Source organism: Phycomyces blakesleeanus, assembly GCF_001638985.1.
Source record: "Phycomyces blakesleeanus NRRL 1555(-) unplaced genomic scaffold PHYBLscaffold_24, whole genome shotgun sequence".
In the NCBI taxonomy this organism is placed as follows: Eukaryota; Fungi; Mucoromycota; class Mucoromycetes; order Mucorales; family Phycomycetaceae; genus Phycomyces; species Phycomyces blakesleeanus.
This window is the reverse complement of record NW_017265157.1, coordinates 571,485-589,925: the sequence shown is the minus strand read 5'-3', so window position 1 is coordinate 589,925 and position 18,441 is coordinate 571,485. Positions and strand designations below refer to the sequence as shown.

The 18,441-nt window shown below is 40.2% G+C and overlaps 2 protein-coding genes and 2 non-coding genes across 4 annotated transcripts; 3 read left to right on the top strand and 1 right to left on the bottom strand.

Annotated features, from left to right (window-relative positions):
• Nucleotides 1–4,786: 4,786 nt before the first annotated feature.
• PHYBLDRAFT_150297 (hypothetical protein) lies at nucleotides 4,787–5,490 on the top strand (the record flags this gene model as incomplete). The annotated part of the gene is made up of 2 exons (XM_018432445.1): nucleotides 4,787–4,824; nucleotides 4,995–5,490. The coding sequence occupies 2 exons, from the start codon at nucleotides 4,787–4,789 to the stop codon at nucleotides 5,488–5,490; spliced, it is 534 nt and encodes a 177-aa protein (XP_018286746.1).
• Nucleotides 4,811–4,883, bottom strand: PHYBLDRAFT_t209. The gene has a single exon. It is a non-coding gene; the product is annotated as a tRNA-Ala (tRNA).
• Nucleotides 5,491–6,018: 528 nt separating the features above from the next.
• On the top strand, nucleotides 6,019–9,662 carry PHYBLDRAFT_173123 (hypothetical protein; the record flags this gene model as incomplete). The annotated part of the gene is made up of 4 exons (XM_018436944.1): nucleotides 6,019–6,874; nucleotides 6,946–7,824; nucleotides 7,885–8,360; nucleotides 9,609–9,662. 4 exons carry the CDS (start codon nucleotides 6,019–6,021, stop codon nucleotides 9,660–9,662), a joined length of 2,265 nt encoding a protein of 754 aa, XP_018286745.1.
• Nucleotides 9,663–12,660: 2,998 nt separating this feature from the next.
• Nucleotides 12,661–12,743, top strand: PHYBLDRAFT_t215. Its single transcript has one exon. It is a non-coding gene; the product is annotated as a tRNA-Leu (tRNA).
• The last annotated feature ends 5,698 nt before the right edge of the window (nucleotides 12,744–18,441 follow it).

Sequence of the window (18,441 nt, the reverse complement as noted above, 5' to 3'; positions counted from 1 at the left end):
GTATATATTTTTATCTGCATTCTTGTCTATAACTATGTATGGTCCCATCCAGTTATATTCTAAGCCAAATTTGTTTTCATGTCGTAGCAATAAATGTTCACCAATTGCGAATTGGTGCAGTTTCATAATAGAATCCCATTGTTCCTTGTCTTGTTGGCTATTGGTGGCTACTCGAGCATCAGCATTAATGCAGGCTTGTTGCAGATTGTGGAGAAAAGGGATAGCACCATCAGAGACAAGAGAAGGATCATCAGGAATAGCGGTATCCATGAATGGGCGTAGAGGATCACCCAGAATACGAGGTTCATGGCCATAGGTCAGGAAGAATGGACTGAAACCAGTTGTTTGGTGTTTCCTAATTCAGCAGGCCCAGAGTGCAGTTTCCAAATATTCATCCCAGTGATGAATAGCGCCGTGTACATATTTTCGTAGCATCTGTTTTAAAATATCATTTAAACGTTCACATTTTCCATTGGTTCGAGGGTGAAATGCTGATGTTAACTTGTGGTGTAATTTAATCTTTTTAATGTAAAAGCTGAGGATGTGTGACATGAAATTGGCGCCGCGGTCAGTGAGGATCTCGTTGGGACAACCAAAACCCATTACAATTTCTTCATACATGAAATTGGCTATTGCTTCACCCATAGCAGCAGGTACAGCACGTGCAATTGGCCAATTGGTGGCGTAATCTACTGCAATGAGAATCCATCGGTTACCATTTACAGTTGTTGGGAGCTCTCCAATGAAACCTAGATGCCAGCGGGAAAATGGAGGGGGAATATCTAGGGGTTCCATGGGTGCATGGTGGATATTTCGCTTGGCATTGGACGCTAATTGACACTGGGGGCACTTTGCAAGCCATTCTTGGATCTGTGTTCGCATTTCTGGCCACCACCAACGTTTCTTCATCAAGTCATAAACTGTTGTCTCACCAGCATGTCCAAACCCATTGTGGAAATTGTTTACCAGATCGGCACGCTTGGTAAACAGAGCAAAACGGATTTCTTGAAATGTGTCACCAATCTTAACCAAGCAGAAAACCTTCTGATCATGAACCACAAATTTCTTGCACTGTCTGTGTAGCAACTCTTTTATGTCGTCTGGCCACTCATCTTCCGTGCAAGCATAGTATTTGGGCCGATCTGAAGTCTGTGATTCGGGCATGGTGTACAGATACTCTGGCTCTATAGACTCGATTGTAGATGCATCAAATTCGGGACTGTCCATTCTAGAAAGTACATCCGGGACACCATTGTCTTTGCCAGGTTTGTATTGAATAATGGGGTTGTACAACTCGAATTTGGAAATCCATCTTATTAATCGAGGGGTTGGTTTAACTTGGCTATGGAAGTACTTGAGGGGCAGGTGGTCAGTAAAAACAGTAAATGGTTTCCCTTCAATCATACAGTGCCAGGTACGTAGTGCATGCAGTATTTCTAAAAGTTCACGTTCTTGGGCTGGGTAGGAACGTTTAGCACTGGAAAGTTTCTTGGATTCAAATGCCAGTGATTTCCAGACTCCTTCTTCATCTTCTTGCATCAATATAGCACCGACACCAAAATCGGAAGCATCTGTCTCAATTCGGAAAGGTTTGTCCATATCTGGTGCAAGTAGTACAGGTGCAGTGCTGAGTTTTTCCTTAAGGATGTTGAAGCTGTCTTGACAAGTGTCAGTCCATACAATTGGTTGTCGTTTAGGTCCTGTTCCTTTGGTAAGATCAGTTAATGGAGCTGCAATTCCAGCAAAACCTGGGATAAAACGGCGATAATACTGTGCCAAACCAATAAATTGACGCACTTCTTGAACATTAGAGGGTGGAACCCATTCTTGTATGGTCTTGACTTTATCTGGAGATGGGAGAATGCCTTGAGCAGACACATTGAAACCAAGAAATGTCAGTTTCTTTTTGTTAAATTCACATTTTTTAAAGTTGGCAATCAGCTTGGCTTCGTGGAGATGATTCAAGACATGTCATACATGTTCTTCGTGTTCTGCTGAGGTTTTACTGAATATGAGAATATCGTCCAAATAGACCAAAGCGAAGTTGTCTAAACATTCTCCCAGAACTTTGTTCATCAAATGTTGGAAAGTTGGCGGGGCGTTGGTAAGACCAAAAGGAAGGACTAGGAACTCGTATTGACCATAGCGGGTGTTAAACACTGTTTTTGGCACATCTGAATCTTGAATGCATACTTGATGGTAGCCACTCTTGAGATCTAGGCTGGTGAAATGGTTGGCTCTATGCAATCGTTCTAGGCATTCGTCAATTCTTGGTAAAGAATGGTTATTGCGGATTGTGACTTTGTTGAGAGCATGATAGTCTATACACATGCGCATTTCACCATTCTTTTTCTTTACAAATAATATAGGAGCACCCTATGGAGATGAGCTAGGGCGAATGAGACCAAGGTCAAGGAGTTCTTTGAGTTGCTTTTTGAGTTCGTCAAGTTCTCGGGGGCTCATCTTAAAAGGCGGTTTGTTTACAGGGTGTGCATCTTCAGTGTTTATTACATGTTGTATATCTCGACTCGGTGGTAACCCTGGCAAACTGTCTTGGAACATATCGTCAAACTCTTTCACTAGTTTCATCCATTGTTCATTGTTGGTTACTTCTTTCTTGGTCTTGATGTGCAGCAAAAAACACTCTGCCTCCTCCCTCCAAGAGAGTTTCTGGACTTGCTTTGCAGAAATGAGGTAATTAAGTTGAGGTTTCATGGGGTGGTTGCCATGGGAACGCAGGACAAACTCTTGGCCATCACAATATAAAGACCAGTTATCTTGATGCCAGTCAGGAACAGGTTTAGCAGTCTGTAACCATGTGCGACCGAGAATCAAATCGAATTTAGTGGGGAAGATAAAAGCATCAACACTATCAGTATAACCATTAAGAGAAAGTGTAAGTGTGGCTTTCTGGTTAATTTTGATGCTATGCCCTCCAGCAGTTTCAACTGATTGCCCAGAAATATTCGAGACTTTTGTGGCAAGGTGTTTGATCTGGGGTGACATATAGTTTGCACTGGCTTCACTGTTGATGAGAATCAAGATTTGTTGTCCGTGAAGTGTTGCCGCATATAATGGTAAATCTGTGTCCACAGCAGAGTGAAGGTCTTCCAAAAAACGTTGATCGGTGGTGAGACAAGGGTCACAATTTTCTTTGGAAATGGCTTTTTTCTCTTCATTGGTAACAATTTTGTACTGGTCAAAAGTTTCTTTATTACTTAAATGTTCTGTAGGCTCATTACTAATACTGGCCTGTGGGGAGGATTTTTCTTCCATTGTATACAACCGACCTCCCATTACGGTTGTATTTTGCGAAAACCCTGCTTCTTAAGATGCTCCTTGTCCAACTTCTTGATTGCGGCCAGACGGTCTCTACAATTTCTCTTGAAATGACTGGAGTCACCGTACCAATGGCAAGTAGCATTAGTGCGTCTTGGAGGCGGGCAAGACTGGTAGTTGCTGCGACGGTTGTTGATTGCATCCAGGTCCATGGGCTTGGGTCCACTGTACTGATATTGCTGTTGTTGGTACTGTGGCTGGTACTGTGGCTGGTATTGTTGCAGAGGTGGTACAGATGCATAATTGTTCTGGTATCCGAGTTGGAGACCACTGACATATGTCAAGGCAATGTTACAAGCATCATCAACATCAACAGGGCGGGCAGCAAGGACATTTCCATGGATGGATAGGTGTAGTCCATGGACAAATTTATCAAGTGCCTCTTCATTGTTCATTCCAGGCAATTCCAATTGAATGTCTTGGAAGGCATCGATATATTCAGCAACAGTTCCAGTCTGGTATAATTGTGCTAGTCGATCTCTAGAGGTCTGGAGGGAATAAACTGGGCGGAATTCTCTGGTGAGGGCTGCTTTAAATTCGACCCAAGTAGTGGGATGGTCTGTTTTGAGTTCTGTGCGTCTCCACCATGTGTCAGCTCTATTGCGCAAAAGATTTACTGCAAAGTTGCAGGCTTTGGTCGAGGCGAAATTGTAGTACTTGGTGTAACACTCGACTGCGCGCAGCCAGCCATCTACTACTGCGGCGGAGCATTCACCTCGGAAACAATCAGGCTGCTTGATTCATTTGGCATGGGACTCCTGTTGTGCTGTGATTGCTTTCATTGCTTCTGCAACAGTGGCTGCGATTGCTTCAGTGGTTACGGTGGCAGTTTGTGGGGCCATCTCTTCTAGTTCTTTATTTTTTCCTGTTAATGTTGCGGCAAGTTTTTTTGCAAGTTTGGACCACTTTTGTTCTCGTGCAGGAGTGTTCTTGAGTCTCTGTTCTTCAGGTATATGTGGTACACACCAGTTCTTCTTGTAGTCGTTTACTAGTCCTTTGGGTAACAAGTTCTGGATTCGTTCTTCAATCTTGAAATGGCTAAGTGTCTTTTTGTCAAAATTTTCTTAGTGTCTTTCACCAGGATTCATCAAAGGTCTTTAGGAGGAAAAATAGCTTCAGCTACCAATTGTCGTTCCCGATCTGGGTTGGTCTTCCTTTTACTATAACAAAGTCAAAAGGTCAAACCCACTGGGGATCAAGGAGTATATGTAAAATCAAAGAGAGAATAAAAGATACTTTTTATTGATATGAATTGAATTGTCTTATATAGTTTTCTAAACTAATACTGCGCATTATCTGCAGTAAACTATTATACTCTATTTAAATACAAGAGAAGTCCTTTTACTGCGGTTAACTATCTTCAGATTTTACAGATTCATCAAAATAATGTCTGACACATGACATTTTTCCAAAATAGAAATATTGTTTCAAATGAGCATATATCTTCATGAAAACGAAGATAGCTAAACTGTGGAGAAGCTGGGCGTCGATCCCAGTGCCTCTCGCATGCTAAGCGAGCGCTCTACCATTTGAGCTACATCCCCTTGTCTTCGGGCACACACTCTTCCTTCTGGTTGTCTTCTTTCTCTGCTCCATTCTCATCATCTCCAAGCATCAACACTATCCACTCTTCACACAAACCCTCTTTTTGCCAGCATTCCCCCTGATCTTAATTGCTCCAGCCGCATAAAACTATCCAAGCACTTTGAGTCTTTTAGACAAGAAAAGTTTGCTCACTTTCGTCTCACCAACACTAAGATTCTCATCCAAGCTTGCCGCCCTCTTCTTGAAGTTGATCCTGTATTGTTTCTTCCTGCTACACGCATAGAACGTGGCCGTCTAGTACGTTGGAGAATGGGCTGGTTGCCTGGTAAGCCAAAGGAGTGTGCATGTGGCTTTGATCATACTTCAAGACGCCATCTCCAATTCTGCATCACAATCCCATCTCAGCTGTTCTCTCAACTTCCAGCATCACCCACAGATGAAGACAACATCATTGACTTTGCTATATCAGCACTACCAATCTCGTTTACACATCCAAGCCCTCTATATTGGAAAGCTCTTCTTACAATACTATGGCATATTGATATGCTATGCAATCCTAATGGCAACTACACACATGAAACCGATCATAGTTCTCTCTGGCACTAGCTCTAATAATTTAATATCTGTTTTCTTTTACTTCTTTTCTTCTTATTTTTGTCTTCTCATTCATGAAAGGTTTCTAGATCTGCAATTCTGTCTCCTCCCTTTCACTGTTACAACTTTTTACACAGCTGCAAAGTGGAGAGCAGGTTTAGTCTTTTAGCTTAGTATTGTTTATTTCTCTTCTTCTATTCATTTTTTTGTCTTTTGTGATCCTTTTGGACTTTTTTTCTTCTTTTTTTTTTGTACTTGGGAGGCTATATGATCTATAGATCGCCAGCGATATCTCCTTAATAAAAATAATCTTTAACCTGAGCTACATCCCCATCTCTCTTTCACGTAAGCTACTGTTATACAAGACATAACAAAAAAAATTGGTTGCATCCATACAAAAGCTTCATCAATCCGTCCTACATCTTGTTCAAAACGTTACATCCATTGTCAAAAACATTGCATCCATTACCACTGTTGCCTTATCTATCAGCAGAAAAAATTTCAGCCGATTCCGACAACTCTTCATTTTTGCGATCTCAAATGTCAACATTGCTGCCATCCTCTGTCATGCAGGGAATGTCACCCGATCTCGCCTCATTTCTGAGGAACATGCAGGCCCAATTCATGTCACTACAACAACGTACCAATGAACTTGAATCTCTTGCCGCAACTAATGCTAGATTAACTACTCAATTAGTTAATGCGGAAAAGCTAATTGCTGATCTCAGATCTCAATTAGCATCTCAGGGCAATTGCCAAATTACAACAAATGCATCAACATCATCTGCACCAACCACACCCAAGGAGCCTGGCACTGAGGCTTCTACATGGGCTACAACTGCTGCTGCTGCTCACAACTCTGTTGTTGTTCCTACTGCTCTTTCTGTTTGCAAGACTCCAAGACCTCCTTCTGTTCGCCAGGTTGCTGCTTCTGCTAGAATGTTTGCCATTCCCACTGGTCCCAAAGGATATCAATATGTGTATATCCCACGTTCACGTCGTCTCACACATAGAGAAGTGCGCAACTCTTTGAAAACACTTGGTGTTGATACTGGCCGCATCTTGGATATCAATTTTCCTGCCAAGGATGTAGTTGGCATCCTAGTTCACAACCAGTATGCTGAGAAATTCCAGACCACTCTGACCACAGTTGCCATTGAGATCTTAGATGCGTTTGACCCTTTGGATCCCAAAAACATTGCAGATCCCAAATATAAGTCTCTTTCTGATTCAGAGCTAGAAGAAGTTGCTGCTGAACTTCATTCTGATCGTTGTATGAAGGCTCTCAAGTACCTTCGTCCTCATGTTGCTGTTCCTGTTGGTCATTTCTTTTGTGATCAAGGCTGGATCTCTAAGGAAGATATTCCTGTCCATTCTGTTTCTGGTCCTGGTGCTGGTATTCATGATTTCCAATCACCATCTTGTCGTACTTCTGTTGCAATGTCTGAATGAGTGAAATCTCATTAGGACTTTGGAATGCTAATGGTCTGCAGCCTCGTGCAATTTATGATGTTCTTCAACACTGTCACTCTTTACATATGCTTTTTATCACTGAAACATGGCTTCTCCCCCCATCTCGTCTCCCCACTTCTTGGTCCCAGATTCATCTTTATGGTTCACCTGTAGCTGGCAACTACAGAGGTTCTATGGGTGTTTCTGTTCTTATTTCTCCATCTTGTCCTTATCCTGTCACTCAGATTCCTATGTCATCTAATTATGCTTTAGCCATCAAGATTGGTTCCCTCAGAATTGTATGCCTGTACTTACCGCCCTCTATGTCCACCCATGATGCTCTTGCAGTTCTCTCATCCATTCCTTTGACCAATGACACTATTATCTGCGGGGATTTTAATTCACGTTTGGGTTCACTTACTGGTGACTATGCTACTAACACTCGAGGTCTTGCTCTTTGTCAATGGTTAGAAGAACGTGCTCTTACTGTTGTCAATGGCCAGCTCTCACCATGCATACCTACATTCATTTCATTCCGCCAAAATGTGGAGATAAGCAGTATCATTGATCTGTTTATCACTAATATGTCCCTCACCAATGCCACTCTCAACATTCATACCGACCTCTCACTCAACTCTGACCACCGTCTGCTTTCACTTTCATTTACATATGCCATCAATCCAACATCACATGCACCACCACCATCTCGCAAAACATGGAACCTCTCACGTCTTCAAGAACCTGATGTTCTCAAACTATATGCCCACACATTTGTCACTAATTCCATCAACCTCAAATCCACTTTGCAATCGACCTTCGAACACCCTCCTTCCTCACATCCACCAATTGATGCACTAACTGATGAATTCAACTCACTCATTTATAATTCTTTAAGTAGCTCAATTGGCAACCGTCCTCCCCGTCCTTCCCACTGAAAAAAATTCTGGAATTCAGTACTTCAAGCAGCTGCAGAGCACCGCAATTTCTGCTACAAGAAATGGCGCCGTGCATGCGGTATAGACAGAATTCATTGGTGGGATAAGCATCTCAAAGCACAGGCAGAATTCCGACATCAAGTGCAATCATCTAAGCGCCAATCATGGCATGCTTTCTGCAAATCAATGGAACAAGACTTTTCCAAAGCAACATCAAAGATCAAGCAACTCAAACGCCAATGGCAGCCTCAGCACATGTTTCAACATAGTGATGGACCAGCAACAGCAGCAACAATTATGTGTGAGCATCTTGCATCTGTATACAGTGGCAGTATCCTCCCAGATCAGCGTCCTCCTCCTCCTCTTCACAGTACTAGTCTGCCTTTTACCTCTGCAAACTCGCCATTTGTTTCTTCAGTGGTAGAGGGATGCGTGCAATTTATGCCTAACCACAAGACACCAGGCCCAGATCATATCAGAGCAGAAATGTTGAAAGTAATTCGACCACAAATTGCTCCACTACTCTCACTCTTGTTCACCATCTGTTGGCAATGGTCATATGTACCTGTTATTTGGCGTCAGGCTCAAGTTTTTCCCATTTACAAAAAGGGAGATCCATCAATTGCTGCTAACTATCAACCTATTTCACTAACTTCTGTTGTGCGGAAACTGATGGAAATGTGTATTTCTCCAGTGCTTCACAAGTTTTCCCCTCCTCTAGATGTTGCTCAGGGTGGTTTCCGTCCTAGACGTGGTGTCATGGACCAAGCTCTCTGTCTGCATGACCTCATGAAAGCACACTTCCACCGTCACCACCATTATCCTGTTGTTGCATTCTTAGACATAAAGGCAGCTTATGATACAGTAGACTGACGAGTCATTTGGGATGCTCTTGCTAGACGTCATACACCACCAGCTTTACTTGGACTTCTTATCAATATGTTTGATGATGTCTCTATATCTGTTCTTCTTCGCAACTTCTCTTCTCATTCTTTGTCTCCCACCACAGGCGTCCTTCAAGGTTCCGTTCTCAGTCCACATTTGTATTCAATCTATATCAACTCCCTGCCACCAATACTCCACACAGTTGCATCACCACTCACTTTAACACATATCCCATCAACCTCTCCTTTCTCATTGGATGCTTATAATCACTGGAAAAATAGGGTAATTTCATCTATGGCATAGGGTACTATTATTTGTGAAGTGGTAGCTTAAATTTCCATTACTTTTGTCTTTTTTATTTTTGACAGCAATGATAATGCTCAGTCTGTTTTATTGGATAAAAAAACGAGTTTACTCTTTTTTGTAAAAAATGTCTGCGAGATTTCTTTTTGGGACTTGTTATTGTATCCAACATAATCGTAGATTCAAATAGAGTGCACAGACAATAAGACAAAGACATATTGAATAAGTGACCAGTATCAATTATACATTATTTCTCACACTATCATTAAATAAAGAATATACCAATAACAAGGTCACACACCTTAGTCAACATCACTAATCACTCAAACAAGAGCGTGGATAATAACTTAACAATATATTATCTATGCTATAAGAAAACAGACATCACATGATATACTCATATCATTATTCTAAATACACATGCAATGTCTATATAAACTCACATAGCAAATAGCAATAGAAGATTATCTCTCTTTTCATCAATAAACAAAGTCTCACCATACTTCTTGTCTGCACTTTGTTTTTCTTTCTTTTCTAAAAATATAACACTTGTAGCCATGTCGCAGAGTCAATAGTTGTAGGGAACTTAAACTAAATGATATCTTTTGAGTAAGATAATAAAGCTTTTTATTGTTGTAATATTTATTTATAAGTATGATGAGGTTAATGGTCGTAATATTACTACAAATATTTTTGTTGTATATGCTCTACAGCTAATAAAATGTACATGACGACATATTTTAACAAAAGTGTATGTTATTGTATTTTAAAATGAGGCAATCAATTACTGTTTAGAGAACTGCCCATTTTAACAACCGGAATAAACTATGTCATTTTGGAAGCTGGTGTAATTTGGAAAGACATATATTAAATTGTGTTCCTGAACAATTTTCTATTCTTGTCAATTCTAAAGACTTAAAAAATAAAAAATACACACACAATATGTCAAACAATAATAACAATTCAGAATGCAAGTGTTGTAAATGAGTATTGACTACTGCTGTAATTGAGAATAAGTCTGAAGGAAATAATATAAGGCCTCAGCTATTCCAGTCAAAGGTGTCTACCGATTACTTTATTATTTAACACACAGGTTTAGCATGCATGATAGTGATTATATTTCATATGATGATATCACTATAATATGGGATACATCAGTGGATTATTATAAGCATAATTATAACTCATAAACACATTTACTTTCGATGTTAATACTTCATTGGGACTACACACATTTATATAATTAATCATACATTAATTATCCCAAGATCACGTTGCTCTGATTAAGGCTCAGATAGGATCGATTACCTGACCCCAGTCATATAATTTTCCCAATCCAAAACAATATAAATAGCAGTAGTAGTTCAGTGTAGGAACCTGGTCAAACTTTGATACAAAATCTTTCTCAATAAACAAAACCTACACAAGTTCTCACGAATCTTCGTTCCTAATTTCAAATCTTGAATTCTTCCTCTTAAAAACTTCTTCAACTTCAACCACCACAACATAACTCAATGAGGCACAAAGTAGTATTTTAAGATGACGGTGGTCATCTTCTTTTGGAGTATTACTTTTTACAGCCCGCATTTTGTCAGAGTCAAACTGGATTTTAAGACAAGTCTTTTTTTTTCTTTTTTTTTTCTTTTAACAACATTTATTATTGATATTTTCTTTGTTTCTCTTTTGCTTATGTTTTTACAATTTCACTTACAATTTTTTCTTTCTTTTATAGCTCAATACCAAATATGTGTCTCTTTGTTTAGTTATACTCTGTCTGATATATCAAGGTAAGATATCATTCTCTTACAGATCTTTGTTACTCATTATATTATTTGTCTAGCCATTGCTACTCATTTCCATTGAGTCTCATCATCTCTTAATCGAACATGATGGTAAGTTTTTTTCTTAAAAAAAAAATTCAAATTATTCTTTTGTCTTCCTCATAAATATATATTTATTTCTATTACGATTTATTAGTTATGTCTGATATTATGCAGGAAGACGTACAATCAGTAATATTTGGTAAGTTAACTACAATATATTTAATAAATATGCCTTTACTACGCACAATATTAATAATTATTCATTTTTAGAATGTATCTCTATTCAAAGACTACTGATATTGCCTTGATAATTCTGAAGAACATGTTTATATCAATTTTATGTCAAGTTTTCTCCATCTTGTAAGTATTTATAAAGAAATTTCAATTTAAATCATTTACTAATTCTTCTTTTCTATTAATCATTTTTTAATAGCATTCCCGCTATTAAAGTATGTATTCCATGTCTACTCCCGGAAGGCTTTAAATTATATATAGCAAGCAAGAAGTATTAGCAATTATAATAGCTATAGTATCAAAACTGTCACGAAATTAGTATTTTTATTTAGAAAAGATTTTCCTATCAAATAAAACAAAATTGAACAAAAAATGTATAACCCAATGTTTTTCCAAAAAATAAATAAATAAAAGTAAAATATATAAACAAATCAAAAAGGCTTGTTTATAAAAATCTACTCATGCTTTGTTTTTCTTTTCCATTGTAAAAAAATCTAGTTTCATTGCTTTTGTATGTATAAAAAACCTAGTTTCATCACTTTGAACATGTATAAAAAACCAACTATCATCATTTCTTTATATTGTAAAAAACCTACAATCATCTCTTTGATAGTTTTTAAAGCATTTTTGCAGCCAATAAAAAAACCAGTAAAAATAATAATATGGGACGTTAGCTCTTTATAGATCTCAAAATATAACATATAAAGAAGTAGACTTGATAGGAGTAAAGTGTAACTACAATATTTATTCAGTTTCCATAGTTTGCAGACTGACAATCATTCTACATTGGGTTTTTGTATACCCATTGTTATGATGATATGCATCAGCACTGTTGTGGGGAGAAAATAAAGCAAAATATAATATAGACGAAAGAATTTGTGAGAACTTGTATAGGTTGTTTATTTCAAAAGAAAAGTAAAGAATGATAAAATTCGATTGTCTTTCTACACAGAACTATCTACTGATATTTATATGTTTTTCTAATTTGTAATTCAGTGTGTGCTTAAGTAATCTTTATCATGATGAGTCATCTTCCAGGAGTATTGTTCTTCTGGAAAGATCCGGAAAGACCAATTGATATGATACTTCTCCAGTCAGATCAGTCCAAGAGTTTTGGTAAAGAAGAGCATTTATGCTATTGGTAATATTTTAGTATTCCGACCCAGATACTTGGGTAATGTTTCATAATATTAGATAGTTGTAGTTGTAGTCTCTCAATTAAGTATTTGTATAATAAAAGAAATATGTAGATGAAATATAATGATGCTATATATATAATGTATATGTATTTGTATATCCCATGTCATGGTGATAATAATAAATAATCAATTATGTGTATGATGATCTGTGTATTAGATAATATCATAAAGGGAGATCCGTTTGACTGGAATAGCTGAGGATATTATTTTATCCTTCAGTCTTACTCTCAGATTCAGCAGTAATCAATACTCATTCACAACAGTCTGTCCATAAGTTGACGTCACATCAAACAAATATATGTTTTTGGTAAATGCTTAAATATTTTACAGCACTTGTGTTAGACAAGCATTGGAGAGATGGCCGAGTTGGTCTAAGGCGTCACGTTAAGGCCGTGATCTCTTCGGAGGCGTGGGTTCGAATCCCACTCTCTTCATTTTTATCGTATCAATGTGTTGTTCCTGATCTGGGTTTGTCGGACATTATTTTGATGAATCCGAGAAATCGGGATAATTGACCGCAGCAGTTCTGTATGTGAAAGATACCTCATAGATAACGAACCGCAGTAATGTCTTGTAAAGATCAACCACAGTAACATCTTCTGAGCATCAACCGCAGTAAAAGGACTTCTCTTGTAATTAAATAGAGTATAATAGTTTACTGCGGATAATGCGCAGTATTAGTTTAGAAAACTATATAAGACAATTCAATTCCTATCAATAAAAAGCACCTTTTATCCTCTCTTCGACTTTACATATACTCTCCGATCCCCAGTGGGTTTGACCTTTTGACTTTGCTATAGTAAAAGGAAGACCATCCCAGATCAGGAACGACAATTGGTAGCTGAAGCTATTTTTCCTCTAACAAGACCTTTGATGAATCCGGTTGAAAGACACCAAGACATATTTGATAAGAAGACCCTTAGCCAATTCGAGATTGAAGAACGAGTCCAGGACTTGTTACCCAGCGAATTAGTAAACGACTACAAGAAGAATCGGCGTGTTCCTCATATCCCTGAAGAACAGCGTATTAAGAAGACCCCTGCCCGAGAACAGAAGTGGACCGAACTAGCCACAAAACTAGCCGCAACCTTAACAGGAAAGAACAAACAAGAACAAGAAGAAACAATGGCCCCCCAAACCGTCACTCTAACAGCCGAAGCAATTGCTGCTGCCGTCGCCGAAGCAATGAAAGCAATCACGGTGCAGCAGGAGGCCCGTGCTGAACGAATCAAGCAACCTGATTGCTTCCATGGAGAACGTTCTGCCACAGTAGTGGATGGTTGGCTGCGCGCAGTCGAACGTTACACCAGATACTACAATTTTTCCGCAACAAAAGCCTGTGAATTTGCAGTGAATCTGTTGCGTGACAGAGCAGACACATGGTGGAGACGCATGGAAGTAAAGGACAAACATCCAACAACCTGGGATGAGTTCAAGATGGCTCTGTCGGGAGAATTTCGTCCAGTCTACTCACTACAGACGTCCAGGGACCGCCTTGCTCGACTATACCAAACAGGAACGGTCGCAGAGTACATCGACGCGTTCCACGACATCCAGTTGGAGTTGCCTGGAATGAACGATGAAGAAGCCCTCGACAAGTTTGTCCGCGGACTTCACCCCACCATACGAGGAAATGTTCTTGCCGCCCGACCTGTCGACGTTGACGATGCCTGCAACATCGCTTTGGCATATGCCAGTGGCCTCCACTTGGGGCAACAGAACAACTACGCACCCGTCCCCCAACCGTACCAACAGACGTACCAACAGCCGTACCAACAGCAGTACAGTGGTCCCGAGCCCATGGACCTGGATGCGATTCAAGGTCGCCGTAATAACTACCGATCTCGCCCCCCTCAGAAACGTAATGTGGCTACTTGCCATTGGTGCGGCGAAGTTGGTCACTTCAAGAGGAACTGTAGGGATCGATTAGCAGCGATTAGACAGTTAGATGAGGCACGTAGCAAGAAGCAGGGTTTTCGCGAAACACAACCGTAACGGGAGGTCGGTTGTGTTCAATGGAAGAAAAATCCTCCCCACAGGCTAATAATATTAGCGAAACTAGCGAACCAGAAATTAATAAAGACGTGTCTGAACAGTATACAAATGTTACCAATGAAGAGCCTGAGACTATGTCTGAAGAAAATTGTGACCCTTGTCTCACCGCTGACCAACATTTCTTAGAAGATCTCCATGCTGCCGTGGACACAGACTTGCCCTTATACGCCGCTATACTTGACGGACAACAAATCCTGGTGTTAATTGATAGTGGTGCTAGTGCAAACTATGTATCACCCCAGATCGCCCATTTGGCCACACACATTTTGGATATACCCGGACGATCAGTCGAAACTGCAGGAGGACACAGCATTAAGATCCATCAGAAGGCAACATTAAACCTCTCTTTAAATGGATACACTGACACCATCGATGCTTTTGTATTTCCTACTAAATTCGACTTGATTCTTGGCCGCACTTGGTTGCAAATGGCTAAACCCGTCCCAGATTGGCATGTCGATAGCTGGTCTTTACATCGTGATGAACAAGAATTTATTTTGCGTCCTCATGGGCCCCGTCCTACTAAACCTCACCTAAACTATCTGATATCTGCAAAACAAATTGAGAAACTCTCTAGGAGAGAGGAGGCCGAATGCTTTTTGTTGCACATTAAGACAGAAAAAGAAATACATAATGATGAACACTGGATGAAATTAGTAAAAGAATTCGAGGACGTTTTCCAAGACGGTTTACCTGGATTACCGCCGAACCGTGACGTCCAACACGTTATAAACACTGGAGATGCCTACCCTGTCAATAAACCGCCATTCAAAATGAGCCCTCGAGAACTCGACGAATTACAGCAACAACTAAAGGAACTTCTAGACCTCGGCTTAATTCGTCCGAGTTCTTCGCCATGGGGTGCTCCAATTTTATTTGTTAAAAAGAAAAATGGTGAGATGCGCATGTGTGTTGATTACAGAGCCCTGAACAAAGTTACTATCCGCAATAACCATCCATTGCCACGCATCGATGAGTGTTTGGAACGCCTTCGTGGAGCAAACCATTTCACCAGTTTGGACCTCAAAAGCGGTTACCATCAAGTGAGAATTCAAGACTCAGATGTGCCAAAAACCGCCTTTAACACCCGATATGGCCAATACGAGTTTCTGGTTCTTCCCTTTGGTCTCACCAATGCCCCACCGACGTTTCAGCATCTTATGAACAAAGTTCTTGGAGATTGTTTGGATAAGTTTGCCTTAGTCTATTTGGATGATATCCTAATCTTTAGCACGACACCAGAAGAACACGAAGAACATGTACGACATGTGTTAAACCGACTACGTGAAGCGAAATTAATTGCCAACCTTAAAAAATGCGAATTTAACAAAAACGAACTAACTTTCCTTGGATTCAACGTATCTGCGCAAGGCATCTTACCATCGCCAGACAAAGTAAAGACTATAAAAGAATGGACACCGCCAACAAATGTACAAGAAGTTAGACAATTTATTGGCCTTGCACAGCACTACCGCCGCTTCATCCCTGGGTTTGCTGGAATCGCTGCGCCCTTAACAGACTTAACTAAAGGGACAGGACCAAAACGACGGCCTATCGTTTGGACGGAGACATGCCAGGAAAGTTTCGATTTACTAAAAGAGAAAATGAGTACTGCACCTGTATTACTTGCCCCAGACATGGATAAACCATTCCGCATTGAAACAGATGCTTCAGATTTTGGTGTTGGTGCCGTATTAATGCAAGAAGACGAAAACGGAAGTTGGAAACCATTAGCGTTCGAATCGAAAAAACTCTCCCCTGCCGAAAGATCGTATCCTGCTCAAGAGCGCGAGTTACTCGGTATTCTACATGCCTTGCGTACTTGGCGCTGCATGATCGAAGGAAAACCGTTCACTGTATTCACCGATCACTTACCACTCAAGTATTTTCGCAGTCAGGTTAAGCCCACGCCTCGCCTGATAAGGTGGATTTCTGAATTCGAGCTGTACGACCCGATAATTCAATACAAACCGGGCAAAGACAATGGTGTCCCTGATGTGCTCTCTCGTCTCGATGGCCCAGAATACGATGCAACATTAATTAAATCAATGGAACCAGAATACCTGTACACCATACCAGACTCACAAACGTCCGACTGGCCAAAATTTTATGCACGAAAAGAAGATGAATGGCCAGAAGACATAAAAGAATTACTCCATCGGCAACGCAATAAGTTTGTGGTCCACAACCAAAAGGTTTTCCGTCTCGTTAAAATAGGTGACACGGTACAAGAAATTCGTTTTGCACTGTTTGCCAAGCGGGCAGACTTAGTAAATAATTTCCACAATAGTTTCGGACATGCTGGAGAAACAACGGTGTATGATTTAATGAAGAAGCGTTGGTGGTGGCCAGCCATGAGAAGTCAAATTCAAGAATGGTTATCGAAATGTCCTCAATGTCAATTGGCCTCAAACGCAGAACGCAACATACACCATGCCCCTTTGGAACCATTGGATATCCCCCCTGCTTTCTCTCGTTGGCATCTCGATTTCATTGGAGAACTTCCCACTACAATCAACGGAAATCGATGGATTTTGGTTGCCGTTGACTACGCTACGAATTGGCCAATTGCACGTGCTGTTCCTGCTGCTACGGGCGAAGCTATCGCCAACTTTTTGTACGAAGAAATAGTCATGCGTTTTGGTTGCCCAGACGAAATTCTGACAGATCGTGGTGCAAACTTTATGTCACATATTTTGAGCTTTTACATTAAGAAAATTAAGCTCCATCATAAATTAACCTCAGCATTTCACCCACGTACTAATGGAAAATGTGAAAGGTTAAATGGTGTTCTTAAACAGATGTTACGTAAATATGTACATGGTGCAATTCACCGGTGGGACGAATATCTGGAAACAGCACTTTGGGCTTGCCGAATCAGAAAGCATCGTACAACTGGGTTCAGTCCATTTTTCTTGACTTATGGCCGCGAACCTCGTATTCCTGGCGATCCCCTACGTCCATTTATGGATACATCTATCCCTGACGACCCGACCCTCGTATCCGATGGCGCTATCCCTTTTCTTCGTAATCTCCAACAGGCTCGCAAAAATGCTGACGCTCGAGTAACCGCCAACAGCCAACAAGACAAGGAACGATGGGATTCGATCATGAAACCTCATCAGTTCGCAATCGGTGAACATTTGTTGTTGCGGCATGAAAACAAATTTGGACTAGAATATAACTGGATGGGCCCATATATTGTAGTAGATAAAAATTTCGATAAGAATATATACAAGCTCACAACAATGGAAGGTGTCCCTTATACTTCTTGGGTTCATGCTGATCGCCTCAAAATAGCCAAATCCGACGATTTCGACCGCACCTGGTATCACCCGACCGCTGCTCGTAACAATATGCGACGTGATCTGGCCATCGATTCCTCTTCCACCTTGCCGTTCTCGATGATAGAGTCTACCAGAGTTGACCGAGGACGATCAACAGTTTCGAGAGGGGGTGATGTCGGACATTATTTTGATGAATCCGAGAAATCGGGATAATTGACCGCAGCAGTTCTGTATGTCAAAGATACCTCATAGATAACGAACCGCAGTAATGTCTTGTAAAGATCAACCACAGTAACATCTTCTGAGCATCAACCGCAGTAAAAGGACTTCTCTTGTAATTAAATAGAGTATAATAGTTTACTGCGGATAATGCGCAGTATTAGTTTAGAAAACTATATAAGACAATTCAATTCCTATCAATAAAAAGCACCTTTTATCCTCTCTTCGACTTTACATATACTCTCCGATCCCCAGTGGGTTTGACCTTTTGACTTTGCTATAGTAAAAGGAAGACCATCCCAGATCAGGAACGACAGGTTGATCTTCCTTTTACTATAACAAAGTCAAAAGGTCAAACCCACTAGGGGATCAAGGTGTCAGAGTCGACATTGTAGATAGAAATCCTTAAGTCAGGTATCCAATCAGTTATTCCTTTTAACATATGCCCTCAATGTTAAATCAATTGGTTTCTCTTTTTGTTAACCAAGACATATTATATCGCCTTCCATAAATGTAAAACCAATATGTCTTGAGTAAAATAATTAGATTAGATAGTTTCAATTTTAAGAAA